Below are 27222 nucleotides of genomic sequence, written 5' to 3' on the forward strand. Positions count from 1 at the left end.
CAGCCTAGGTACACGTTTCTATCATTTTTGAAGAATTATTATCATTGAAGAACATGGGCGTTGGTTATTAAAAATATAAAGCACAATTTCAATAAATATATTGCTTTATTGAACAGCCGCGGTCGGTCCTTCTCTTGGCTTGCGATCTCTTCAGACCGACGGTCTTTCTCCAGTGCTACCTGGAGGCTGGCAACCCTAATGCAGAAGCAGATTTAAAATGAACTGATCCCAACTCGCTTTGTGGGCCTGTCTCCAGTCACCACTGAGTACACATCTAGAATTCCCCCAAGGGAATTCTGAAGAAGGCTTGGTTCACATTGTGGCTAGAAATTACACATTGATGGTTCTCTTCCCCACATAGCAAGGCCTGCCACCCATCATATAGGGCTGCCTTTTTCAACCTTTTAACCATGGAGGAGTCCCTGAAATACTTTTTCAGATTTCAAGGAGCCCCGGAAGTGATGTCAGCTGATCATGTCCCCCCCTGCCACACCCCCAGAAATGACATCACTAGCCACACCCCTAGTCCTCCCTTTGCACCCTCTTCCCAGCTTCCCTCCCACTGCTCTGTATTATGTAGGCCAGAAAGAGCAGGAGCTGAGAAGACAGCCAGAACCCCCAACATAACATGCTGCTTCAGAGCTCCCATGGGACCCCCTTCAGAGCTCCATGGACCCCTGTTTGGGAATCCCTGATCTAGGGCTTCAAACTCCAGGTTGGGAAGATCCTGGAATCCTGGGAGCATGGAGCCTAAGAAGGGTGTGGTTTGGGCATGGGAGCGACCTCTGCAGGATGTACTGCTGTAGAGCTCATTCTCCAAAGCTGTCATTTCTTCCCCAGGAGAACTGATCTTTGACATATGGAGATCGATGATCATGCTGGGAGATCTCCAAGTCCCATCTAGCTGTTGGCAACCCTGTGGCTATCAACAGGAAGACAGGGTAGCTGGACATTTGATGTGGTGCGTGCAGAAAGAAAGCCAGAGTCTCCACCAACGGAAGCGAGCGCCCTCGGTCCCTTCTCTGTCCCTTCCATTGGTGAAACTGGAGACTGCCCACAGGCTCACTCCCGCCCCGTGACATTTCCCTTCCCCTTTTCTGAGGTTTCCTGCCTAAGCCATTTCGTGCTCTTCAACCAGAGACCGCCTCTGTCCTTTCAATTTCGGGATTCCTGCCTGTCGAGAACCAAGAATCAGCTCATCCAAGCAAGAATATCTCGGTATGAGCTCAGCTGTCAACTTGGGAACCTGCTCAATGGGTCGCCCACAATTCCCAATCCTCCACGTCCTTCTAGGCTTGGCTTCAGCACAGCTGGGTGAGTTGGATCAAATGCCTTCTCTCACTTCCCCTATCTCGCTCTCTTGATCCCTTCTCTCTCTTGCACAGGGTTGACACTTGGGCAGACCATCCCTTGCTAAAGGCAGATTTGTCAAAGCTAGGAACAAGCTGCCCTCAATAATTCAATGTAAAGAAAATCATCTGTGAACTTTGCCAGGGCTGTTGTAGCCATCCCAGAACTGGGCCACAAACTGAATTTGGACACTTCATCTCTGGATCTGATTTTCCTCCAGCGCCTCTGGAAGGGGGCTGTGGCTCATTAGGTTCCAGACACAACCCCTTGACTTCCCCAGTTATAGGGCCTTTGTCTTTCAGTCTGAGTAGACAGTACTGACCTTGGTAGACTCAGTAGAACGCAGGTTCATGTGGTCTTGCAAGGAAAAGAGCTGCACCTAGGCTGGCCAACCTCCTGGTGGTAGACCAAAACCATGAGATGCTTATTGAGAAGTTAAATGTAGGTTCACAAAATCAAAGAGTCCTTTTTATTTAGATAAGAGAAAACATAGGCCAGAACATGAACTGTTTAGAGACATGTTTTCAAAACTTCTTTTTCCTCAGTGTCATAGAGTTTTCCCATACATCAGTATTAGAATCTTGGCCTCACAGGATACCATAATCCTTATATAATTCATTAATAATGAGAATTTATAATTCTTGCAGAACATTCTCTGTGGGACAGAGTACCATATATTTCTATCCATCGCTATAGTCCAGTGGTGGCTGGAGAACTCCTGATCTCCAGGTGATAGAGATCAGTTCCCTGGGAGGAAATGGGCACTTTGGGAGTCTGTATGACTATCATGTTCTGAGGCAATTCTTCTAAAAGGCAAACTCAGAGCCCTGGGTGGAAAGCTCAGTAGTCTATTGAGGAGACTACAAAACGGCTACATAGGACATTTTGTTGCTAAAGCTAGAAACACACAAAAGCTTGGAGCAGATATAAAGCCAAGTAGATATAGAGCTCTTACCATTAGTTCCCACAGTCTGTGATCTTACAGGATGCATCACCTTATCATCCAAGAGCATGCATGGTTTACAACTTGACACCTAGAGACAGAAAAGGGACAGAACAGAATTGGAGACCAGAAGGCCCAAGGGATGGAGATTTGAGAAAGGAAGCTAGCCAGCTGCCCTAAGAGGATCCCAGGACAGTGGTCAACCCACTGTGATGTGAGCCAGAAGCAAACATGACGACAACATTATTTTCTATTGAACCCATCCCCTCCCTATATCCTGGCCTCCTCAAGCTTCACCCCCAAACTCTCTGGCTATTTCCAAATCTGGAGTTGGCTGGCAGCTCTGTCTGTAGCTCAGTACCAGAGCATTGGTTTTGCTTGAAGAAGGGCCCCAGTTCAATCCTTGGCATCCCCATTTCAGAGGAGCAAAAAGACGACTGCAGGAGCCCGGAGAAGTCCTGCCTGACCGATAACATGCTTAGGATGTCTTCCTGTCCTGAGAATGTTGAAAGCAAATTCTGCCATCTGTATGGGTCCAACCGGAAGACATGAGCAAGGATACAACATTATTTTGCAAGAGTATGGTGCATTGGCCAACTACCATTTATCAACCAGCTGTCCTCTAAGTTTCCTAACAGCTGTTTCATTATATGGTCTGCTCTGTCACTGACAGGAGACCAAGGCATTCTCTAGAGGACAGGAAGCCCTGATCTGGGACATGCAGTCAGCTCTGTGCAACATACTTGAAAGTTAATAGGGTATTGATTCGTGGTGGCTAACCTCTTTGGGTTAGTTTGCTGCACGGGTCATAGTGTAAGCTCTGCGGGACAATGTCACGCCATACACTTTCGTGAGGCTTTGCTTCTGGTGTGATGAGCTAGGGAACAGACATAGGGTTACCGACCTTCAGGTGGGGACTGGAATTCTCCTGGAATTACCACTGATCTCCAGACTACACAGGCCAGTTTCCCAAGTGTGTGCAGCAGTTTGTGGGGTCAATGTTGTGGCATCACATCCTGCTGCACTCCAGTCTCCAGGACCCCCCCCCCCCAGGTATAGTTGACAGCTATAAAGGACCAACATCACCGTGGTGGAGAGAGAGGCTGAACTGAAGGCCCATGGGCTGCCATCTTTTGGCTGGGAAATTCCTGGAAATTATTTTTGGGGGGGTGAAGCCTGGGGAGGGAAGGGTTTGGGGAGAGGATGGACCTCAGGAGAAATAATATCATAGTGTTGAGCCTCTAAAGCAGCCATTTTCTCCAGGGGAACCGATCTTCATCACCTGGAGACCATCTGTAATTCCAGGAGATCTCCAGATGCCACCTGGAGACGGTAATCCTATGCAGGACTTGGGTTGCCAGTTCTGGGTTGGGAAATCCCTGGAGATTTGGGGGATGGAGCCTGGGGAGGGCAGGAATTGGAGATGAGATGGACCTCAGTAGGGTATAATACCATGGAATCCTCCTTCCAGCCATTTTCTCTAGGAGAGCTGTGCATCAATTGTAATACTGTCTGGATATCGATAGTGATAGTGGGAGGTCTCCAGGTGCCACCTGGAGGTTGGCAACTCTATCCATAGCCTCCTTTCTCCTGCTCAGGAGTGACATACTTTATTAGAATCATAGAATCATAGAGTTGGAAAGGACCTCCAGGGTCCAACCCCAGCAGGATGCAGGAAATTCACAACTACCTGCCTACCCACAGTGACCCCAATTCCATGCCCAAATGAATAACCCCCCCCCCCAGAAAACCTGGAATCCCTGGCCAGTCTTGCCTGGAGGAAATTTGCCTCCCAACCCCAAAATAGCAATCGGCATTTCCATGGGCATGCAAGGAAATGATTTATTCATTTATACCCATCTTTCTCCCCAATGGGTACTCAAAGCAACTTAGTTCACCTTCATTTTGCCATGTCCCTCACCTCCACTTTATCCTCAAAACAACCTTGTGAGGTAGGTGAGACTGATCCAAGGTCACCCATAGCAGACTGAGGATTTGAACCTGGGTCTCCCAAATCCTAGTCGAACCCTAGTCTCCCAGACCCATTCTAAACACACGTTCAGGCAGATCTGCCAAAATGGGGAGGACAACATTCCAGCTGTATTTATCCAGGAGAGCCCAGCAGTGGTCTGCAAACTTCTCCTTGGTTATTGGCTGCACAATGGTCCACCCATGGGTTGGGTGGAAATGTACAAGATGAGATAGTGTATCAGGGTGAAATAGCATTCTATGCAAGAGATCCATGATAGGTTTCCCCCTGGTATTTTCCTTGTTATGGAAATGCAGACTTAAAGGAATGCCAATTTGATCAGAGCTGGAGATGGGGGTTAGGCATTGAGAGAGATCTATCTTATGCCATTTTTAAGAACTAAAATCTTCGCCCTCCAAGCTGTGGTTTATCTAAGGTTTCCAGTTGTAGGTTGGGAAACTCCTAGAGTTTTGGGGATGGAGCCTGAAGAGAAGGGGATTTGGGGAGGGGAGAGTCTTCAATGGGGTATAGAGTCCACCTTCCATAGAACCCATTAGCTCCAGGGGAACTGACCTCGGTAGCCTGGGTACCAGTGGTAACAGCTGAGATCTCCAGCCACAATCTGGATGTCACAACGAACAAACAAAAACCGGGTTGCACAGTGAATGGAAATCACAGTGGGAAAAGGGGGGGGGTGTAATAGTAGCTCTAAAATAAATAACAAATTGACTCAGAAGAATTCTCCCAAAAGTGAACTAATTTATTATATCTAATGGTACTTTTCCAATCAGCATGTACCCTGCTCCATGATCCAGGGAAGGAAGAAATTACAGTTCCATAGGATTTATTCCCTTGAGGAACTTGATATTATTATATTCCTCCTGTTGAGTCCACTGTAGAAGCCACCCTGCAGAATGAGGGACTGCCGGACCCCCATTTGGACCTCATTTGGAACTAAACTATTGGGCTTTTGCCTACTTCTTGTATTACATTTGTATTATTGTACACAATTTTGCAGCATTGTATGGTCATTATCAATTATTGCAGGGGTAGTCAAACTGCTGCCCTCCAGATGTCCGTGGACTACAATTCCCAGAAGCCCCTGCCAGCATTCGCTGGCAGGAGCTTCTGGGAATTGTAGTCCACGGACATCTGGAGGGCCGCAGTTTGACTACCCCTGAATTATTGCCTTTATGATGCTTTATAAATTTTTTGCACTTTTGGAGACATTATTTACTGTCGTTTCAGAGCTACTATTACACTACCTGTAGGTTACTTAACAGGTTTTTGGATTGCGTGCTTTCTGCACTCTTGTGGAACTTGTCTATCATCTCTCCCAAAAATGTGACTTCTGTTGTTTCCTTTGAGGGCAGGGTACCAGCCTTCAGATGGTGGTTGTAGATCTCCTAAGATGACAACGGTCCTTCAGGTGACAGAAATCATTTCCATTGAAGAAAATGGCTGCAGCTTTGAACAGCGGACTCTATAGTACCGTACCCCCACTGAAGCCCCTCCCCTTCACAAACCCTGCCCACCTTAAGCTCCACCCCCAAAATGTTCCCAACCTGGAGCTGGAAAACATATTCAGAGGGAAACCTGGGGGAATTTTGACCTAAAAAACAGTGAAGTTGAGAAGGTTATGCACCTCTGCTTACTTCACCACCACTGTTTCCGTGACACTAACGAAATTTCGTTACAAACACGAATTTTGAGAAATCCCTTCATGGATTTCCTGTGTAACCTATGGCTTGGGCCTAAGTCTCATCTCTTCCTCAATACTAAAAAAATTCCCCTTGGACCAAATTCTCATATCTTCCCCGAGATCAAAAGAAAAGACAGCAGCTATTGTTGATATTTTCTTTTCTTTCATAAGAATTGCTTCAAGAAGTATGACCGTTTCTAACGCAGTCAGTTTTTCCCTGAATAGAAAGTCCCTCTGCTGCATGCATCTCATTTGAAGAGGCATTTCTCTGCTGTTTTTCCATTCCAAGGGCTGAGGGCCTGCAGCAGACAAGTTGGTTCAGCTCCTCCACTTCTCTCCTTGCGCTCTTTCCTATAAACTGGGGTCTCTGGCTCCAGGCTGAGTAACTGCTAGAGATTGGGAGGGGGGGCTCATTAGGGCACAGGGGTGCCAAGTGTCATGTCCCCCTCCCCCCAGCCACCGGTGGGGGAGGGGATAGAGAGGGTAGGATTGCCAGAACGAAATGAGAACACTCAGAGATATGGGGGCGGAGCCTGGAGCAGACAGGGACCTGAGTGGGGTACAATGTCACAGAGCCCACCCTCCAAAGCAGCCATCCTCTCCAAGGGAAATGATCTCTGTACTCTGGGGATGAGCTGTAATTCGGGGTGGGAGGGAATCACCAGGACTGTTTCCACACTGGGAACTTTGCTGCCCTGGCTCCTGTGCAGGAGCACAAATCTGGGGTGGATGAGGTGCACCAGGCCAAATGCTCCCCTGGGCAGGAGCAGGAAGAGGCTGAGAAACCTGCCCTGCCTCAAATTCCAGCCTGGACCCCAGCATAAAGCTTCTGGTGCAGAAGTGATCCAGGTCCCACCTGGAGGGTGCCATCCCTATTAGGTCATGGTTTGGGGTAGGGTTGCCAGGTATGCTTTGGAGAATACCTGGAGAGTTCGGGGGTAGAGCTGGAAGAGGACAGGATTTGGGGCAGGGAGGGACCTCAGGGGAGTCTAATGCTAAGAAGAATTGGGGAGCTGGAGCTTGAAGAGAATGGGGTTTGGGGAGGGGGATGCCTTCAATAGGGTATAATGCCCTAGAGTTCATTGTCCAAAGCAGACATTCTTTCCAAAAGAACTTTCATCTGGAGATGTTTGGGGAGTAAATGAACCTCAGCAGGGCATGGAACCCCTCTGGGCAAAGGCTGTGCCCATTCGTTGCTTGGGGTTCACAGTGGGAGCAGCTGTGCCCTTTGTGCAATGTTTTTTGGTTTCTGCAAAACATACGGTTAGCCGTAGAAAATGTGATGCTGAACTAGATGTGTGTCAACGTCATCGTTTGCCTAGGCCCCAAGCTTTGTGCCCATCCTGGATGGATCACTATCCCCAGTAAATCCAGACTTCTGGGTCACCACACTGAAAAGGTTGGGAGCCGCTCCTGTAGATTGTCGAGGAGTCCCCATCTGTCTGGAAAGCAAAGCCTGGGAACATTAAAATAACACGTGAGGCCTCAGCAACATGCCCTGCAACCCACTGCCTTTTTCCATCTTGTGGGAGGAGAATGACCTCTGCAGCCATTCCATTTCCCGACTTTGACAAGAGCAAAAATAAGGTTAAGAATTGCTTTGCCGGATCAAATTAAAACTTCCCCTAGTCGAACTTTCTGTCCAGCTTGATGCCTTAGGTCTCTTGCAAGCAGGAAACAGCAAGAGAGAACCATCTCCCCTGAGGTTTCTCTCTGACACCTGACAATCAGAGATAAGCTGCCTCTGATAAACGATTCCATTTTTAACTCTCCGTGGCTATCAGGAGCCCCAGGCTGATCTCTAAAAAGTCTCTGTCTCGCTCCTCCCTCCCGGCTCATCTCCCAAATGTGGCAAATCACTTACAAAAAGGGCAGAACTGGATAAAATCGATAAAATATCACAAGTGCCTGATAAAACATCCAGCAGGAACCAGAAGGGGGGAAAGGCTGATCTAACTTTGAGAAAAGCTATGATTCTTGGTTGAGATGTTTTGTGTCTATTGTTTGTCACTGTAAACACCTCTGGGAATTCTAAAACTCTGGGAGGGGGGATGTTGGTAGGTTACGGCCAGTTGTAGAGCAAGGCTTAGGCCCATTCCGCACCAGGATCAATGTGGTAAATTGGTTTCGGAAAGAAAAAAATGCAATTTTAAATAGTGGAATTTGTCGTTATGCATACCTGCCTTTGTAGTGGAATCCAGTCGCGTTTCAATCATTTCCCACAGGTTTCCGGTCTCGGCAAAAATCGCTAGGAATGAAGCGATATTTGCCGTGCTTTGTCCCGCCCCTGGCCATCAATCAAACGAGCAGCCAATGGGCGGTTGTCGGAGGGTGAATCCACTTTTTGGGATTTCCCTTTAAGTGCTACAACGAAGCACTTTTTGCTGATCGGTTTCAGGAGTGTGGCAGATTGTGTGCGACGTAGTGCATAACTGCAAATTAGTAGCGATTACAATTTGCCAAACTCCTGCTACTTTGAACTCGTGCGGAATGGCCCTTAGTTTAGGTTGCCAGGTCTCGCACCCCACGGCCCCAGGATGGAGGGGTAAGGTTTCCAGATCCAGATTGGGAAACTCCTGTAGACTGAGGGAGGGGTGTACCTGGGGAGGATAGGAGCCTCAGTGGGGTACATTGGGTTTACTGTCTACTCCTGTCATGATCTTCCATGAGCAGTTGGTGGTAGTTTGTGGACAGAATGGAAAGCAGGGGTTTAAAGGGACACAAGAAAGCCTGAAACAACTTTCTGCAAATCCTGCTTAAAGGAACTGTGGTACCTTTCAGTAAGGACCCGTTCTGCATGCACTGCTTGATTCTGCTTAAAGAGATGGTGAGCTCCCCGTCACTAGCAATCTTCAAGCAGCAGCTGGACAGATACTTATCTTGGGTGCTTTAGGCTGATCCTGCATTGAGCAGCAGGTTGGACTAGATGGCCTCTATGGCCCTTCCAACAATATGATTCTATACAATATGAATACAATGCAAAACCTTTAATGGCATCCAGAATATAAAACAGCATTCAAATTAGTTCTGTGGTACACACCTATAAAACTGTAAAAATTACAGCAGACAAGGGAGCAGCAAGAACAAAAAGATAAAGATTCTAAGCTTTTAGAGTTTGTAAGGAGTGATTCTTAAAGCTACTTTTATTTCCAGCTTACCATCTTAGTAGAAGATCCCCCCTTCATCTTGTCCAAGTTGCAGTACTGCCTAAGAATTTAATTTTTATAAGACCCCAAGGTTCAGTGTTAGTGTCAGAACTATAGAGTAACCTTTCATATGCTTCCCCAACTTCTTCCAGCCACTCCCCTCTTTTTCTTCCCAACATGTGCATCACACACATACGCGCACACATACACACATAGAAATATATATTATCCTGAAGATCAGAAGGTTATAAGCTCAAGACTGCCCTAGGTATTAATTTGTTTTCCTCACAGAATTGGCCATGCTGATTGAGCTTATATTTTTAATTTTTGAAAATATGGACAGACTTTTTTTTTAATGAGCATCTAAAAACCAAAAAAAAAAAAGTAAACCGAATCAGCATAGACAATACTGCAAGAAAAAAAAAACGCCCATAACATCTTCTGTTCAAAGTTCAGGTATTGTGAAGCAACAACTTCTGTGGCCCCAAATATGTATTTGCTTGCTGAAACTAGGGGCCATTTCGCACGGGAATCTTTGTTGCAAATTGGTCACTGAATGAAAAATCGCCATTTAAAATAGTGGAATTCGTCGTTTTGCACACCTGGCTTTGTAGTGGAATCAGTTGCGTTTTTTAGCGTTTCCCACAGGCTTCCGGTCTCGGCAGAAATCGCTAGAAAGGAAGCGCTATTGCCAAGCTCGTCCCGCCCCTGGCCGTCAAGCAGCCAATGGGCAGCCGTTAGCATGCTCCCAAACAGCCCCTCTCCCTTTAAGAAAGGTTTTTTTAAAAAAAAAAACAGACCCATAGCAACGAATCTGGGTAGATTCCTTGCAATGGAGAGACCCATCCAGCTGCCTAATGTGAGCTGTTGTTTTATCGTGTGATTGTTGCCACGCTGCCTCGAGTGATAAAAAAAAAATCCCCCCCCCTCTCACGGGCCCGATTTTTGGCTGAATTAATGTGTAAAAAATAAAGGGACTTTATTTCAGCAAACGGGCTTTTATGTGGTTTGTGCTTAGTGACTAAAGGTGAAGGACTGAAGCCAGGGAAGCCTCTAAACAGAAAGAGGCTCGCTGGTGCGTTTATCCCCGCTCGCTCGGAGAAAAAAAAAATGGCGATCGCTTCGCCGGAAGTTTGGAGGACAGGCTCAGGAGGAGGGACTTTGAAGAAACCGCAACAATGGTAACGCACAGAACTTTCCCGCTATTGTTGCAGATTGGTTGCAGGAGTGTATCGCTTTCCAGAGGGTGAATCCACTTTTTGGGATTCCCCTGAAAGCGCTAAAACGAAGCGCTTTTTGCTGATCGGTTTCAGGAGTGTTGCAGATTGTCTACGACGTCGTGGGTAATGCCAAATTAGTAGTGTTTTCAATTAGCAACCATTGTGCTATTTTTAAGCCGTGCAAAATGGCCCTAGGAATTGGCCTTTGGAGTTATGAATCCAGTTCAACAATGATTTATGTGTGTTTTTTCCCTTTTAAAGCCATTAAAACAGAACTCATGCAACACCTTTTATTGTGATGACTCAAACCAACACAATGCAGTGGGCAAGGAACTGAGTTTGGTGAACACCACTGCTTCATTCATTAGACCAGGGATTTAAACTTCTGAGATACACAGTACATAATTCTTACAATCAATATACAAAATACAGTAATCAATGTATATTGAGTCCCATGAAAAGCGAAGAACGGCGGACTTATGGAGCAAACGCTATCACTAAACAGTCAGTGATGGTCCTGTATAAGGAATCAATGTACACAAATGCACCGAGGTGTTTACAATGCTGTTTAAACCTAAATCCACATCTGGCTCTGTTGCTCTGAATTTAAAGTGCAGCACTGAGGCATTGTGTCTTGTATACTATGGTGGAGTTCATGTTTCTGATAATATATAGTTCCTCTGATTACTACATCTGAATTTCTGCTCTCAGTGCTATTTTTCTGTAACTGGCTGGAGGGTTGTGACCCTAAACCTTACAATGCTATTAAAAGAAATCACCTAGGAACTCCTAAGCAGAATCAGGGGGAAACTCCCCAAATGATGGCTCAGCCATTGACACTGCAGCCCTAAATGGGTCTACGTAGATTCCTACTGAGGCTATACAATAGGCCTTACTCCCAGGAAAGTATTCTGAAGACTGCCTTGTAAAGCACCTGCTGGATTGTATAACTGGGACTTAGAGAGCAAGCCTAAAAAACGGATCTACTCAAAAGTAAGTCCTATTTCATTCCAAGGGGCTTGCTCCCAGGGAAGTGTTCTTAGGATTGCATCTTCAGTCAGTCACACTTTATCAACAATCAGACAGCAAATGGGGAAATCTACGCAAAGGAAAAGAGACGTCCATGCTAATCATATCATTATGCTATGTAACCATCAAAGCAGCCAAATCTGAGCACCCTTAAAAGTCAAGATACACATTTCTGCTATGGTTGCAGGGGTCACCCTCTGCTTGGCCCTGCCCCCCAACCACCGACTTACTGGTGGGCAGGGGGACTTAAGAGTAAAAAGAAGAAGGCCCACCGTACAGGAAGTGACATCATTGTATCAGCAACTTCCTTGTGGCACTCTGGTATTTGAACAAAATCTCTATGGTAGAAGCACGTTTTACCATAGAGGTTTTACCCTAGAGTTTTACCTTAGAGTTTCCAGAGTGCTGTCTGGAAGTCAGTGGCATGATGACATCTGTGTGACAGCAACAACATGGCCTAGGCCCCCTTGTTCTACTGATAAAGCCCCCTTCCCCCACTGTTTGCCAGAAGCAACCTAATCTCTGCCCTTTTCCTGAGGGAGCAGCTACTTTCTCCCATCTCTGAGGAGTACTTGAAGACCATCTTCTAACAGTTAAGCTGCATGGAAATTGAAGTTCTCAGAGATACAAAATGCCGTGCTCCGTACCCATTCCTGCGCTTGCGAATTACAGTTTCAGAATCTCCAGAGAGACAGACACAGCCTGGCTTCTAACCAAGTAATCAATAAAGCTGATTTCCTACCCTGGACCAAAATGAACAGGTCCGCAGAGCTGGAGCTGATCTGAAATAAATCTCTTCCTGCCGTAAGAAAGCAGATCAGATAATACACAAGCGTCATGACATGAAAATCTAGGCGGGGATACAAAAAACCCCAAAACACCCTGTATCTTTATGGTTGGGGAAAGCAGACTTCTACTCTAAGCAGGGCCCATTCTGCACACATTGGATAATGCACTTTCAATGCACTTTAGAAGTAGATTATCCTGTTCTGCACTGGAAAATCCAGCTGCAAAAGTACATTGAAAGTGCATGATCCTATGTGTGGACTTCACCCAGGTCTACTCAGACCTCTGTTCAGGGTCACCAGTGGGGCTTAGTGCTCTTGGGCTGGCACCCTAAAGCCGCCTGCACAATACAGCTGGTAGAGAACTGAAAGTTTTGCAGTAAGCAGTTGACTCCCTGACATCTGCTGATTTGTGAGCTTAAGAAGAGAGTTTCCAATTCCCTCCTGAGAAATACCTGGATATTTGAGCCTGAGGTAGGTGGGGTTTGGAGAGGGAAAGGATCTCAGCAAGGTATAATGCTATAGAGCCCACCTTACAGAGCAGCCTCCCCCCCCCTCAGGGGAATAAGAGACACGATTGCTCTCTTTAAGTACTTGAAAGGTTGTCAGTCACTTGGAGGAGGGCAGAGAACGGTTAATGTGGGCAGCAGAGGATAGGACCCAAAGAAATGGGTTTAAACGATGTATCCTAGAAACATAGAAACATAGACTTGGAAGGGTCCATACAGGCCATCTAGTCCAACCCCCTGCTGTAGTCCAACGTGTAGAAGCATGCCAGCTAGATACCAGGGGTGGGGGGGGAGCATTTCACAGTCAGAGTAGTTCAGCAGTGGAATTGACTGCCTAAGGAGATGGTGAGCTCCCCCTCACTGGCAGTCCTCAAGCAGCGGCTGGACAGAGACTTATCCTGGATGCTTTAGGCTGATCTTAAATTTTCACATTGAACTGTGAAAGTTCTGACAGGGCTCGCAGGTTTTCCGGAAACTCATTCCACCAGGTCAGGGATTGGACCAAGAAGCCCCTGGCCCAGGTTGAGGCCAGGCAAATCTGCCAGGCCTGCATAGAGCGAGTTACAGAAATCCAATCTGGAGGTGACTGTTGCATGGATCGATGTGGAACCAACTCTTTTTCTTCTTCTTGGTGCAATGGTAAGGAGCACTGACTTCTAATCTGGCGCACTGGGTTTGATTCCTTGCTCCTCCACATGCAGCCAGCTGGGTGACCTTGGGCTTGCCACAGCACTGAGAAAGCTGTTCTGACCGAGCAGGAATATCAGGGCTCTCTCACAGGGTGTCTGTTGTGGGGAGAGGAAAGGGAAGGCAATTGTAAGCCGCTTGGAGACTCCTTCGAGTAGAGAAAAGCGGCATATAAGAACCAACTCGTAGTAGTAGTAGTAGTAGTAGTAGTAGTAGTAGTAGTAGTAGTAGTAGTAGTAGTAGTAGTAGTAGTAGTAGTAGTAGTGGTGGTGGTGATGGTGGTGGTGGTGGTGGTGGTGGTGGTGGTGGTGGTGGTGGTGGTGGTGGTGGTGGTAGTACTAGCAGCAGCAGCAGCAGCAACTGGCCTATCATGCACTGTGTTTTTGCAACCAGAAAGCAGTTCTTGCTTTGAATACAGAAACTAAATCCTGTCCTCAATGTTCTCTCTCCCCTTCCCCGTTCTCCTTTGTAGGAGCTGCCCAGGCCCAAGGAGGTAAGAACCCTTCACCCTACCTGATATTATTTCACGTTATTAACTTTTCAGATAATGCTAGTGATATCTAAAGACGGCCCAGGCTGCTGTGGGGTTTGATTACTTTCCCCAAACTCTGTCCTGACAGATAACCACGCAACATGCATTGGTTCCTACCTTCAGCCAGCATCATGGCATCCTACCTTAGTTCTTCATGGGCTCAGATCCTTTTCCCCCAATGAGGGGCCTCACCCCCTGTGCCTTCCATGGAAGGCTGTTGCCCTCCCCCACCCAACACCACAAAGAACAGAAATAAAACCATTATCCCTGAGATATTCATCTGCTGCTGCAAAAATAATCAGGAGTTTGGTGTTGCCTTAAAATCTTAATCCAACATAAGCCTTCTAGGCCCATTCCACACACAATAGATAATGCACGTTCAATGTGCTTTGGCAGCTGGATTTTCCTGTGCAGAACAGCAAAATCTACTTCTAAAGTGCATTGAAAGTGCATTATCTATTGAGTGCAGAATAGGCAGAATAATCTACTTCTAAAGTGCATTGAAAGTGAATTATCTATTGTGTGCGGAATGGGTACTGGTCTATTTATACCAGAGCTGATGTCAGCATACCCTCAGGTGGGGCAGCTGTCAAAGTCCAGGTCTTGCAGTGGGGCCCACTGCCACTGCCTCTACCTGTTCAACTCCCCTGTTGCCTTCTGCTGGTTGTGAGCCCTTCCACCACCTGCTCTGCACCTGTTGCCCAGCACAAACTGGGAAGAGTGTGCAGGCCCTGGGAGGACTAGAAAATGAGAACATGGGGGGGACAGATGACATTGAATGCAAGGCAGGTAGGGAGGCAGGGAGGTTTGAGTGGGGAGGTACAACAGCAAGCGTAGGAGAGGAGGGGGGCCAGGTACTCCCCATCGGGGGCCTAACAACACCTGGAATCAGCCCTAATGTATACCCCACTTTTCCCCAAGGGTGTAAGTCTTTAATGTCCCTTAAGTTTTCTATTTTTTAAAGTCAAGTCAATAACTTTAATCTTCTCAGTTTGCTTTTTAAGCAAAGAACAAAAAACTCTTGCCTAATGTTCCTGGTATGTCTTATATAGACTTCCCCTTCCTGTTCAGGGCCCTGTCCTGACATGCAGAAAACAAAATGGGAAGCCTAAAAACCACCACCGTGGAATCTGTCGACTTTTAGTTGGCTCCACACGGTCTATGACAGGGTTTCCCAACCAAAGTAGAATCACCGAATGATCAAACTGTGTGGTTAGATCTGAATTTCTGGGCCCCTAACTAATGTGGGGCAACCTGTATGGCAGCTGACTGGGATATGCCCTGACCAATATGCCTTGGAAGCTAAGCAGGGCCAACCCTGTCTAGTATTTGTATGGGTGACCTCCAAAGGCCATGACGCAGAGGCAGACAACGGCAATGCACCTCCGAAGATCCCTTGCCTAGCTGCCGGACAATGCAAGAGTCTCCTGGCCTCCCTGCACATGCCATATGATGAATGAATGAATGAATGAATGAATGAATGAATGAATGAATGAATGAATGAATGAATGAATGAATGAATGAATGAATGAATGAATGAGGCAACTGCTTAGTTGCCAGCTTGATGTAATGGTTAGGAGTGTGGACTTGTAATCTGGCATGCCAGGTTCGATTCTGCACTCCCCCACATGCAGCCAGCTGGGTGACCTTGGGCTCACCACGGCTCTGATAAAACTGTTCTGACCGGGCAGTGATATCAATCTCTCAGCCTCACCCACCTGACAGAGTGTCTGTTGGGGGGAGATGAAAGGGAAGGCATATAAGAACCAACTCTGTTTCTTCTTCTTCTTCAAAGGAAAGAGGTTGTCCTTACTGTCTCCCATCTTATTGGAGCAGGACATGCTTCAGGAGGCCAAATATTTGGACTCCAAATATTTCCCAACTGCTCCCCTTGTGGCCATGATTTTGTAGCTGGCCTTAAGTCCCACGGGAGCCATTTCTCCGATGTTCCTGTGGTGCCCCCAGGGTGAACAAAGGTGGAGGACTGCTTGTCTCTCTCTCCTAGGATGGCTGTGCATCTCATGACTCTCTTCCTCTGTTTAGACTGTAGCAACTGCTACCATCTCCATCCTGGTGCCATCGCAGGTGTGGTGCTGGGGGATCTGCTGCTGACTTTGCTGATTGCCGTGGCTGTTTACTACGTGGCTACCTGCTTCTATCAACGCCAGCTGGCCAGCAGTGGTGAGGAGGATACGGGGCTACTGTGACTCTCTCCCCTGTCTTGTTTTTGGACATGCCCTGCTGAGGAACAGGAATAGCTCATTGCAGGCTTGTAAGAGGGACAGAGAAACTGAGAATGGAGGGGACAAGAAAATGAGCCCCGATTGTGATTGTGATCTCTGAGAAGGGCAAGGCATTCACAACTGAGGCCAGGTGTACCCAACACCTTTCCTGGTGCCCACCAAATATTTTTTTAGAAATTAGTTGGGGCTAGGTGACTTTTAGAGCCTCTTGTGGCGCAGAGTGGTAAGGCAGCAGACATGCAATCTGAAAGCTCTGCCCATGAGGTTGGGAGTTCAATCCCAGCAGCCGGCTCAAGGTTGACTCAGCCTTCCATCCTTCCGAGGTCGGTAAAATGAGTACCCAGCTTGCTTGCTGGGGGGTAAGCGGTAATGACTGGGGAAGGCACTGGCAAACCACCCCATATTGAGTCTGCCATGAAAACGCTGGAGGGCGTCACCCCAAGGGTCAGACATGATCCGGTGCTTGCACAGGGGATACCTTTACCTTTACCTTTAGGTGACTTCTGCACAGCAGGGCTTCTGGTTGGCCACACAGGTTAAAAGGCCACTTGTTAAACAGAACTTAGAGTTAGATATAACCTCAACCTTCTCTTCCTGCAGGCAACCATTTTGTGATTTGCTCCTCTGATTGCAGCAGCCATTTTGCGGTTGTGCCTGCCACTCTGTGTCAGAATTCCAAAGGTGCCTCAGAGTCAAAAAACTTGACTTATCCTATACTAGGGTGGACAGTCCCTGGCCACTGGAGGTTTTGTCCACGTCCTTTTTGAAGTGAGGCCTCCAGAACTGCACACAGGACTCCAGGTGGGGTCTGACCAATGCAGTATACTGCAGGACTAGGGCATCTTGCGGTTTTGATGTGATGCCTCTTTTGATTACAGTCCAAGACTGCATTGGCCTTCTTTACCGCCACATCACACTGTCTGCTCATATTTAGCTTACAGCCCACACGTACCCCAATATCACATTCACACACACGGCTACCCAGAAGTGTATCTCCCACCCAGTATACATGCTTCTAATTTTTGAGACACAGATGTAGAACTCTGCACTTCTCCTTGTTGAATTGCACCTTGTCCTCATTTGCCCACTTTTCTAGCATGTTTAGATCTTGTTGAACTCTATCTTCTGGGATGTTCACTACTCCTCCACAAATGGTGTCATCCGCAAATTTAATGAGGAGTCCCCCCACCCTCTTGTGGCGCAGAGTGGTAAGGCAACAATCATGCAGTCTGAAAGCTCTGCCCATGAGGCTGGGAGTTCGATCCCAACAGCCGGCTCTGGGTTGACTCAGCCTTCCATCCTTCCGAGGTCGGTAAAATGAGTACCCAGCTTGCTGGGGGGTAAACGGTAATGACTGGGGAAGGCACTGGCAAACCGCCCCATATTGAGTCTGCCATGAAAACGCTAGAGGGCATCACCCCAAGGGTCAGACATGACTCGGTGCTTGCACGGGGGATACCTTTACCTTTACCTTTACCCCCCACCCCCTCATCCAGCCCACAGATAAAAATATTTAAAAGAACTGAAACCTGTGGGACCCCACTGCTCACCTCCCTCCACTCTGATGAAATACCACTGACAACCACTCTTTGGGTGTGGTTTTCTAGCCAGTTCCCTATCCACCTCACCACCCGAAAATCCAGCCTCCAGTCCTCCAGTCTACCCATCAGAACATCATGGGAAACCTCGTCAAAAGCCTTACTCAGCACAAGCTGCATCCTGGTGTTTGTTTTTATTCTCTTTCACTTCTCTTTCCCAATGAATTTGTTAAAATTACTCCTCTTGTCCCCTTCTTTGGAGCTTCCTGTGAGGGTGGGTTGCTCCGCTGCCTGCAGGGCACTTGGTGGCTGCACTCACAACCCAGCGGGTCGGAATTCCTCAGGCGCTCAGAGACCCAAGAAGGTTTGGGACTGCTGGCGTAGACGTTTTAGGGGGTGCTGAAATTGGAACCTTGCTGCTTTTGTAGAGATCTCAACAAGCACCGAGATCTTTGCAAAGACTGCCGTACCAGTACAGATTACAGAATGCTATGCATCTCCTGAGTCGGACCTACACAGCTTTTTGTTGCTCATAGGTCTACACGGACCTATGAAACTTTTTGTTGCTCCATATAGACCAAGTTTTTAATCAAGAACCCGCCCCCCCCCTCCCTGGTCAATGGTGTCCCACTTTACCAATGTTAAAATCTGGTCACCTTAGATTAGGCTGACGGGAGATGGCAGAAGGCCTGGGCATGAGGAGGCCAGATCTGCCCCTCTCTGCTTGTTTCTCGGGTGCAGATGGGAAAGTGATGGGAAAGTCCTGCGGTTCTTAACATGAGTTTTTCACAAGGGATAGAAAGGTACACTCAGGCTGTTTCCAGTGTAATGATAGGCGCTAGGAAAATATTACATTATCCAGATTTTGGGAATGGGTTTCATATTGGTATTCCAAAATATTAACGCCCCCTCAATACCATTTTGGTATTTTGATTCAGGGAGTTCGGGGGGGGGGGTCTGAATTTCCTTCCTTCCTTCCTTCCTTCCTTCCTTCCTTCCTCCCTCCCTCCCTCCCTCCGTATGGAACATTAAGACGGATGAAGATTGGGGAAAACCTGAATACTGTTTTGCATTGGACAGGAAGTTCCAAATAAGAAGCTATCGTGTGACTTCTGTATCTGGCATCCTTCTTTAACTACCTTTGTTCGTGTTCTTCTCCTTGCTGCCTGCCTTTCCACTGGAGCTGGTGCCCCCAGGGTCTAAATTTAGAGCCATAGTTTCTCTCATAGCAGGAACCTGTGTGGCTTGCCTGTTCTGCAGCTCCAGATACAGGAGATGAGAAAGACCCCTGGAGAATCACTGCATAGGGGAGGGGGTACCGTGGCGCAACGGCAGAGAACTGGCTTTGCATGCAGAAGTCTCAGGTTCGGTCCCTGGAGTCCCCATTTCAAAATCTCTGGTGATAGGTGGTAGGAAGGACCTTGACCAAAGATCTCAAAAGGACAATGCCAGTCCAAATCACCAACACTGACCTTGATAGACTAGAGGCCTAACTCTGTACAAGGCAGCTTCATGTGACCTTGTTAGGCATGGGAGAGTGATAGAGCTCCCCAGGTCCAACCCCCAACATCTCCAGTTAAAAGGACCATGCAGGAGGTGACATGAAAGAAACTCTACCTGAGACTCCAGAGAGCTGCTGCCTAGGCAAAGCAGGCAATACTGGCCTCAATAGTAAGGCCCATTATAGCGCAGTTTCATAGGGCAGAGTCTAAATGTGCAGTAAAGCTGAACACATGCTACGTAAAGACAAAATAGATTCATTGAGGGAAATGAACACTTTATTGGCGAGAGAAGAGAGAGAAGCCTGGCTGTCTACACTAGCTGGGAGGGAGGAAGAGAGTAATTGTTCTCTAAAGCAGGGGTAGTCAACCTGTGGTCCTCCAGATGTCCATGGACTACAATTCCCATGAGCCCCTGCCAGCAAACGCTGGCAGGGGCTCATGGGAATTGTAGTCCATGGACATCTGGAGGGCCACAGGTTGACTATCCCTGCTCTAAAGCACCAGGCAAACCCCAATAAGTCAATCAAGAGACAAAAGAAGGGAACTATTTGAAATAGGGGGAGGTCACTATTTGCTAACTTTGCCAAGCTTGCTAGCTGTTCCCTTTACTGCCCCCTGGGTTTTCTAGTCATCTTTCTGCATTTATGCAAATTAGATCTTGTATATCCGAACGGTTAAAGGAAAGGGCCACATCTCAGTGGAAGAGCAACCGTCTGGCCTGCAGAAGGTCCCAGATATAATCCCAGGAATCTTTTAGAGTTGGATAGGAGGTGGTAAACCGGTGCTTCATAAACCGTCCTTTGGCCCTCCTGTTGCATTCTGGTGCGACTATCTTCTGGACCTAAAAAGGCTGAGAAAGGTGCTACTTTATATGATAAAAACGTATTTGAATTTTATTTATGGAGCTCAAATGTATAAAAGTATAAATAAAACAATAAAACAATAAAAACAGCAGGGAGTGACACAGGTCACACATATGTAAGTTAGTTCTGCCCTAACATCCAAAGACTGAATGCGTTTTGACCTATTCTTCAGAGGTCAATATTAAGTACACACAACTGTTTTTGAAAAACACAGAGATACACATAAAATATGTTTTTTCTATCATTTTCCCATCCAAACCTACTTCTATATTCAAGTGGAGGTCCCTTGCATATCCACTGGATGTTACATGTTCTTCTACAAATAAGGGTGTTTCAAGGGGCTGTCTTCAGTAACCTTCCCTGGTTTTGCACAAAACCTGCTGAAATACGTTTTTATTATATAAAGTAGTGGTTTTCTCAACCTTTTTAGGTTCTCGGCTCTATTCCAAGTCGGGGTTTTCCTCCCCTCTTTTTTTGTTGTTGTTTGTCTCTATCTTCTAGAACATGCAGGCAATCTTTAAGGCCCTTGATGCTCTGAGAATATTTCTGTCTTTAGCATAAGGGGAGGGGCGTGGCTAAGTGGTAGAGCCTCTGCTTGGCATGCCAAAGTTCCTAGGTTCAATCCCTGGTCTCTCCAGTAAAGACAATTTGGCAGCTAGTAATAAGTGAAAGACCTGAACTTGGGATCCTGAAGAGAGGCTTCCAGTCAGAGCAAACAGTAATGACCGTAATAGTCTCAGGACAATGACAGTTCATCTGATCCAAGCCCTGCCCTCTGCTTTGAAGCTCTGGAGAGCTCCTCTGACCAGAGGAGGTAGTTCAGAGCTTGACAAACCAATGGGACGACTCAGCAGAAGGCAGCTGGTTGTGTTTGCTCAGAGGTGGAAACAGAGTATTTACTGACCCGTCGGCAGCTTCGTGTAAGCTTATAGATGGTGCTATGTTGCTATAATGACATATATAATATTTTATAAAAAGACACACAGATGAAACAGTCCACAAGGAGAGGGCTGCCCCAGGTATGGGTTCCTGCAAACCTATGCTCACCACCTGGTCTGCAGGGGGGATCACACACAAAATGGCATAATGGGATGTCGTCCTTGTGAATCGCTTGCTGAATCTAGCCCAAAAGATAGAACCAAGGAACCAAGTCCTCTCTGCACGGAAGGGGGAAGGACTGGGAGGAGAAATGCTGAAAATAAAGGGTGTCCATCCCTTCCTCTCTCCATGTTTTATTCTCCCCTGGTCTAGATCCATGTCTTACTCTTCCTTTATTCCTAACAGACCTCAAGAAGCAACGCGCACCAGAGACTGAGTCCCCCTATCAGGTAAGTGGGACATCATGCCCATGTTGTTGTTTTTTACCCTAGGGATGGCTGCGTGAGTGTCAGAGCAATAAAGCCTCTGTTAATGTGGAGGACTTCAGGGAGGGGGGCAAGACATCGTGTTTCTCTCTGCCGCCCCAGTATGGTTTGGCAAGTCAGACTGCTACCCTCCAGATGGAACCTGGAGATCTCCTGCTATTACATTTGGTCGCCAGATGACCAAGATCAGTTCCCCTGGAGAAAGTGGCTGCTTTGGAGGGTGGACTCCCCAAGCACTGCCATCCTGAGGGTCCACCCTGAAAATCTCCAGGTACTTCCCAACCTAGAACTGGCAACCGTACATAAGTCTAAATCTTCCCCATGCCTGGCAAGAAGGCCTCTCATCGTCCTACGCAGGGTGGAGAATAACCCAGCCCAATTTCCCATCCCTGAGGAAGCAAGAGGAAAAAGTAACCTCAGCATAGTGAAGCTCCAGGTATTTCCACAGTGCCTATGGTAAAGACCATAGAGACTAGGAAACATAAAACAGGGAATGACATCACATCCTCTCCAAATTCCACCTTCCCCAGACACTGCCTCCCAGATCTCCCAGCTTTTGCCAGTACAGTGTTGGGAACTCTACTGGTCAGGAAAGAAAAAAGATAGACCCCTTTGAGGCAGGGGAGGTAAGTTTCAATTGTAAACCTGTTAAGGGATAGAAGAGTCTTCCTGTCTTCCAAGATCTTCATATTTAAATCTCTTTTGACAGACCTGTTCTAGTTAGGCTTCCAATATTCTTCTCTCCTTTCTTCTGCCAGTAGGTGAAGCCTATGTGTGTGTGGGTGTGGGTGTGGGTGTGAAGTGCCATCAAGCCGTTTCTGATGTATGGCAACCCTCTGAATTACTGGCTTCCAAAATGCCTAATCAATAACAGCATTGCCAGCAGATCTTGCCTACGGTGTCTTCTTTTAGTGGGTCAATCCATCTCATGCTGGGTCTTCCTCTTCTCCTGCTGCCTTCGACTTTTCCTAGCATTATTGTCTTCTCTAGGGAGTCTTCTCTTCTCATAATCTGCCCAAAGTATGATAGACTCTGTTTAGTTGTCTTAGATTCCAGGGAGAGTTTAGGTTCAATTGGATCTAGAATTCACATATTTATCTTTATGAAAGCGAAAACTTTCCTCCAACACCACATTTCAGATTAATCAACTTCCTTCCTGCCAGCTTTCTTCATTGTTCAGATTTCACACCCATACAATAGTAATGGGGAATGAAGTAACTTGATCTTGGTCGCCAGCGACACTTCCTTATGCTTAAGAATATTTTCTGGCTCCTTCAAGCCTCAGTCCCCTTCCGATTGTTGCCCAAGATGAGAGAACAATCATGAGGCAAATAATTCAGAGAACGGAAGACATGGGACATAGATGTACAGACACTGTGTTCAATGTCCAATGGTATTTGCTTCCTTCAATATTGGAGAATCCTCCCTGTGTATAGATCTTTTCCTGCATATTTGGGAATATTAGATGACAGTTCTCTAAGAAGAGCCTTTCTTTAGTGTAACTAATTATCCTCCCCTCCAATGTATCTAGAGGCTGTCTTCTGGATACTCCTTTCGCAGAAAGGATGTGTCGTCATGGATGTGGTGTCCCTGACACCTTATAGCACCTATTGGTGGAGTGCCCCAGATTTCTCCACTTGTAAAAATTACTAGTCAAATGCTGGAAGAAAAACTGAAATGTACTAGTGTAAATGAGAACCAAATAATACATAGAATTTCAGATGAAAGGGATCCCGAGATCATCTAAGCAGTGGCCAAGGTATTATTCACAATACTAAGGGTAAATCATTCATATTTGAACCCCATATCAACTAAATGACACATTTCTGTGTACCCCATTGTAAACTGCACACTGTAAACATTGTAAACTGCATATGACTACCTCATAATCCAGCGCCTACTGTTTTATACATTATTGAGGGATTGTATATATTATTTTATCGTATTATTCTTGTTTTACTGTTTTACCTTTTATGCCAGTAAAAGTACTCTATTCTGTATTCTATTCTCCTTTCGATTTCTTAGTTTCTCTTTTGGTTGGTGAGGAAGCCAAGGCAGAGAAAATCTTGAATAATTTCAGCTCTCCCTTATTAAATCTTTCTTCTGATCTGTTTGTCATTGTTATGTTCTTAATTTTGTTCTGTGTATTTTCTTAAGTTTTGACATTTTAAAATCGGCGCCAACTGGAGAGCATAAGCTGGGTGGAACGGCAGGAGAGAAATGTTTTAAATAAATAAATAAAACAAATCTGAGTGGCTGAGGCTGGTAGTGAGTTTAATTGTAATCTTTAAATAAGCCATGTTCTTCTGGCAGCCCAGACCTTGGGTGGCCCAGGCTAGCCCAGTCCCATGAGAGCTCAGAAGCTAAGCAGGGTCAGTCCTATTATTTGAAAGGGAGACCCTCTTGGACAGGGATGGCCAAACCATGGCTATCCAGGTGACCATGGGCTACAATTACCATGAGCCCCTGGAGACCCCGATCTGGACAGCCACAGCTTGTCCATCCCTGATCTAGAAAATCCAGGGTCGCTACACAGACGCAGGCAGCAGTGAGCCATCTCTGAACATCTCTTGCCTTGAAAACTTTACAAGGTGGCCCTAAGAAACTCTGACCTTGACGGCACTTTCGGCCAATGCCATCCTTCCTATGTACAGAAGTTCCATCAAGTCACAACCAACCCCAACAAGGGGCTTTCAGAGCATGTGAGAAGCAAATGGGATGGGCATTGCCTTCCTTTGAAGAGCCTTCCTTGGCGGTCTCTTCACCAATATCTGACAGGCTTTACCATGGCTGCCTTGCCTCCCGCATCCTTCCTAACCCGGTGCTACTTTCTTGTTTGGCAGGAACTCGACCCACGAGGACTGGACGTTTACAGCGACCTGAAGAATCCAAGAGGCAAATCCAGATAAATCTTCTGATTCTGGGGCTGAGCTTGTTCACAGAGAGAGGGGTTGAGAAGGGGACTTCTGAATACACGGCTATTTTTCAGACACCTCTAATGTCTTCATGCAAACTACTCTTCCAAAAAAGAAAAGCCTACTCAGAAGATATTCTTCAAGACAGGTTCCAACTGCGAACAGTTATGTAGTTCTTTTCCATGAGATCCTACCCTGCGATCTTGCTGCACTGGGCATATTTGAGGATGTCTCTGCCCTGGTCCATTGCAATGGTAGTGACAGCAGAGCTGCAATGAGCTGCCACACAACATCGAGCCCTCTGGGGGTGTAAGCCCTGAGTAAGCCACCAACAGTCCCCTGCTGGCTACCATTGGTTGCCAAATTTCATGTGATGTTTTCTGTTTTGAAGTACAATCAACTAGTATTGTGTGGCACACGTGCCAGAGAAAGGTGTGCTGTTCAAGTCTCTGATTTTTTTGCCAGTATCTCTTTTGTATTCTTTGAATCATAGAGTTGGAAGGGACCTCCAGGGTCTTCTGAATGCAGGAAATTTACAGCTACCTGCCTGCCCACAGGGACTCCAATTCCATGCTCAGATTTGCCCCCTCCCCCCCCCAAAAAAAAAACAGAATCCCTGGTCTGGTTCTTCCCAAAAAATCTATTTGAACTACAGCCTCCATGGGCTACAATCCTCACCATCACAAAAGTCCCTTAGCAGCCATTCTCTTTCAGACCTCATTTGTAGTATGGGAGTTAATGATGCTGGCCTACCTTCCAAGGTTGTTGTGAGGATCACAATATTATTGCCGGGGCTGGCCCTTGCTCTGTTTTGGTTTTTATCAATAGATGGAACCTGGAACCTTCCCTCAAACAGTGTGTCATTCACATACCTGAAGCTGCCTTATACCAAATCAGGCCATAAGTCTATCATGGTCTGTGCTGTCTGCTCAGAATGGCAGCATCTCTCAGGCAGAGCTCTTTCCTATCACCCGGCTCTCTTTAACTAAAGATGCTGGAGAATCGGGCGGCCACATCAGGAGCACTTCCTACGATGCGGTACCCTTTAGTCGAGAATGGGTGTTTGTGGGCTGAGGTTAAGGGTTTTTTTTTGGGGGGGGGTCACATTGATAATTGTTTTTGCACAGACATTAGTATTTGCTTTGTTGTTTCCCATCAAATATTTTGAATTGGACAAAGCCTGTTCTGCGTGTTGTTCAGTTTCCTTTTCTGGGAGGAGGGTGGGAAGGAATCCTGGGTTTGCCCGATGCCGGATCATACCTCTGATCAAAGGTGGGCTGTAAAAAAAAAAAAAAAAAACACTGCAAAATAAATGAGCAGTGGCTTCAGAGTCCTTGCCTCCCACTGGAGAGCCCCCAGCCCCCTTCCTGCTCTCTCCAAGCTGCCCTGTGACCTTTCCAAACACACCACTGTGGAAGCAAACACTGCAGGGTTGGAGTCTATGTACCTTCAGATGGGGCAGCTGCCATGGCTCAGGGCTGCTGCAGATCTCCCTCCCTCCCCGCTCAGGCACCTCCCCTCTGTCCCCTAGAGTTGAACTGTAAAGCCAGGGGACCCCAGGTCCCACCTGAGGACTGGCATTCCTATACTGCCTGCTAATCATAACAATAGGCACTCTCCAGGCACCTCCTGGAGGCTGGCAACCCTAGTCTCAATGGGTCTCAGTGCCTGGGTCCCAGTTTCTGGCTCTGACACCTCCCCTGCCACCTGTCTGCATGCCCATCCCCATCTGTTTGCTGAAAGGGCTCTGCCACCCATCCTCCCCTTGCCCAGTGCCACTGGGGGAAGGCATCTGGCATGCAACAGCAGGCGTCTGGTGGTTGTGGCCACACCCCTCCCGGCCATGTGCACTGGAGAACCAGGGCGCAGGTAGGAGGCACACAGGTAAGGGTGGGAGGGTCTGAGCGGGCTGGGGGATAAGTGGACAGAGGCTTCTGGGTCACCAACTTTGGGTTGGGGAATACCAAGAGATTTGGGGGAGCCCAAGGTGGGTGGCGTTTGAGAAGAATGGGACTTCAGTGCCATCGGATCCACCTTCCGAAGTGGCCATTTTCTCTGGAGGAACTGATTCTAGTTGCCTGAAAATCAGGGGTCATAGGGACTCAAGCCCAGGACCCCTCCAAGCCTAGAACCAGCCTTCAGCCACAGGGCGCTCCAAGGCAGGTTGCCAGCTCAGCATTGGGAAATATCTGAAATTGGCGGGGGGAATGCCTGGGGAGAGTTTGGGGAGGGACAGGACCTCAGCAAGGTTCAATACCATAGCATCCCCCCCCCCCAAGAAAAGCAGCCATTTTCTCCACTCTTGACTGGCTGGAGATCAATTGTACTAGCAGGAGATCACCAGGTGCTACCTGGGGGTTGGGAACCCTACTCCCTTGCCTTTCAGTCCATGCACAGGAGGGCCAAGTGTGGGGGCCAGAGATGACAGAGAGAACGGGAACTGAGGTGTGCGGGGTAGCAAGCTCCGGGCGCCATTCATCTCTTGAATCTGGATGGCCAAGGGGTCTGGCAATCGCTCCGAGTGGTTTTCTTTATCTGACATCTCAACAGCAAGGCTAGACCGCAAGTTGCTTCCTGTCAGCTTGCCCCTGCAGAGCAGGGTGGCCAGAACATCAGATTTCCATGCCACTGCCCTGAGAGAAAGATGGCCCTGCCTTTTCCTTGACTAAAGCGTCTTCTGGGGGGAGGGGTGGCGCCTTGTTAAGCTCCTCCCACTTAGTCCTGACTGACAGATATTTGAAAAGACTGCTGGAACCCGGTCCCCAGCCCACAAACTCCCTCTGCAGCCCAAAATTCCCCCACAGAAATATTTCCAGAGGAAAGGAGACTTGCAGCAACACCAGGGAGGGAGTTTCCGGCGATCAGTGACAGAAGAGAGGAATCTACACTAACCTCCTCCAATCTCTGCCAATTGTCCTCAGAATC

At 47.3% G+C, this 27222-nt stretch overlaps 1 protein-coding gene across 1 annotated transcript; it reads left to right on the forward strand.

The window, feature by feature from the left end:
• Positions 1-1098: 1098 nt before the first annotated feature.
• On the forward strand, positions 1099-25476 carry TYROBP (transmembrane immune signaling adaptor TYROBP). The gene is made up of 5 exons (XM_077337037.1): positions 1099-1314; positions 13813-13833; positions 15916-16053; positions 21303-21346; positions 24226-25476. Exons 1-5 carry the CDS (start codon positions 1221-1223, stop codon positions 24289-24291), a joined length of 363 nt encoding a protein of 120 aa, XP_077193152.1. The 5' UTR covers positions 1099-1220; the 3' UTR covers positions 24292-25476.
• The last annotated feature ends 1746 nt before the right edge of the window (positions 25477-27222 follow it).

Source organism: Paroedura picta, chromosome 5, assembly GCF_049243985.1.
Source record: "Paroedura picta isolate Pp20150507F chromosome 5, Ppicta_v3.0, whole genome shotgun sequence".
NCBI classification, from domain to species: domain Eukaryota; kingdom Metazoa; phylum Chordata; class Lepidosauria; order Squamata; family Gekkonidae; genus Paroedura; species Paroedura picta.

Coding starts and splice junctions, on each gene's coding strand:
- TYROBP (XM_077337037.1), top strand. CDS start 1,221: ATGAGCTCAGCTGTCAACTTGGGAACCTGCTCAATGGGTCGCCCACAA. Junction 13,834..15,915: donor AGCTGCCCAGGCCCAAGGAG/GTAAGAACCCTT, acceptor TCCTCTGTTTAG/ACTGTAGCAACTGCTACCAT. Junction 21,347..24,225: donor AGACTGAGTCCCCCTATCAG/GTAAGTGGGACA, acceptor CTTGTTTGGCAG/GAACTCGACCCACGAGGACT.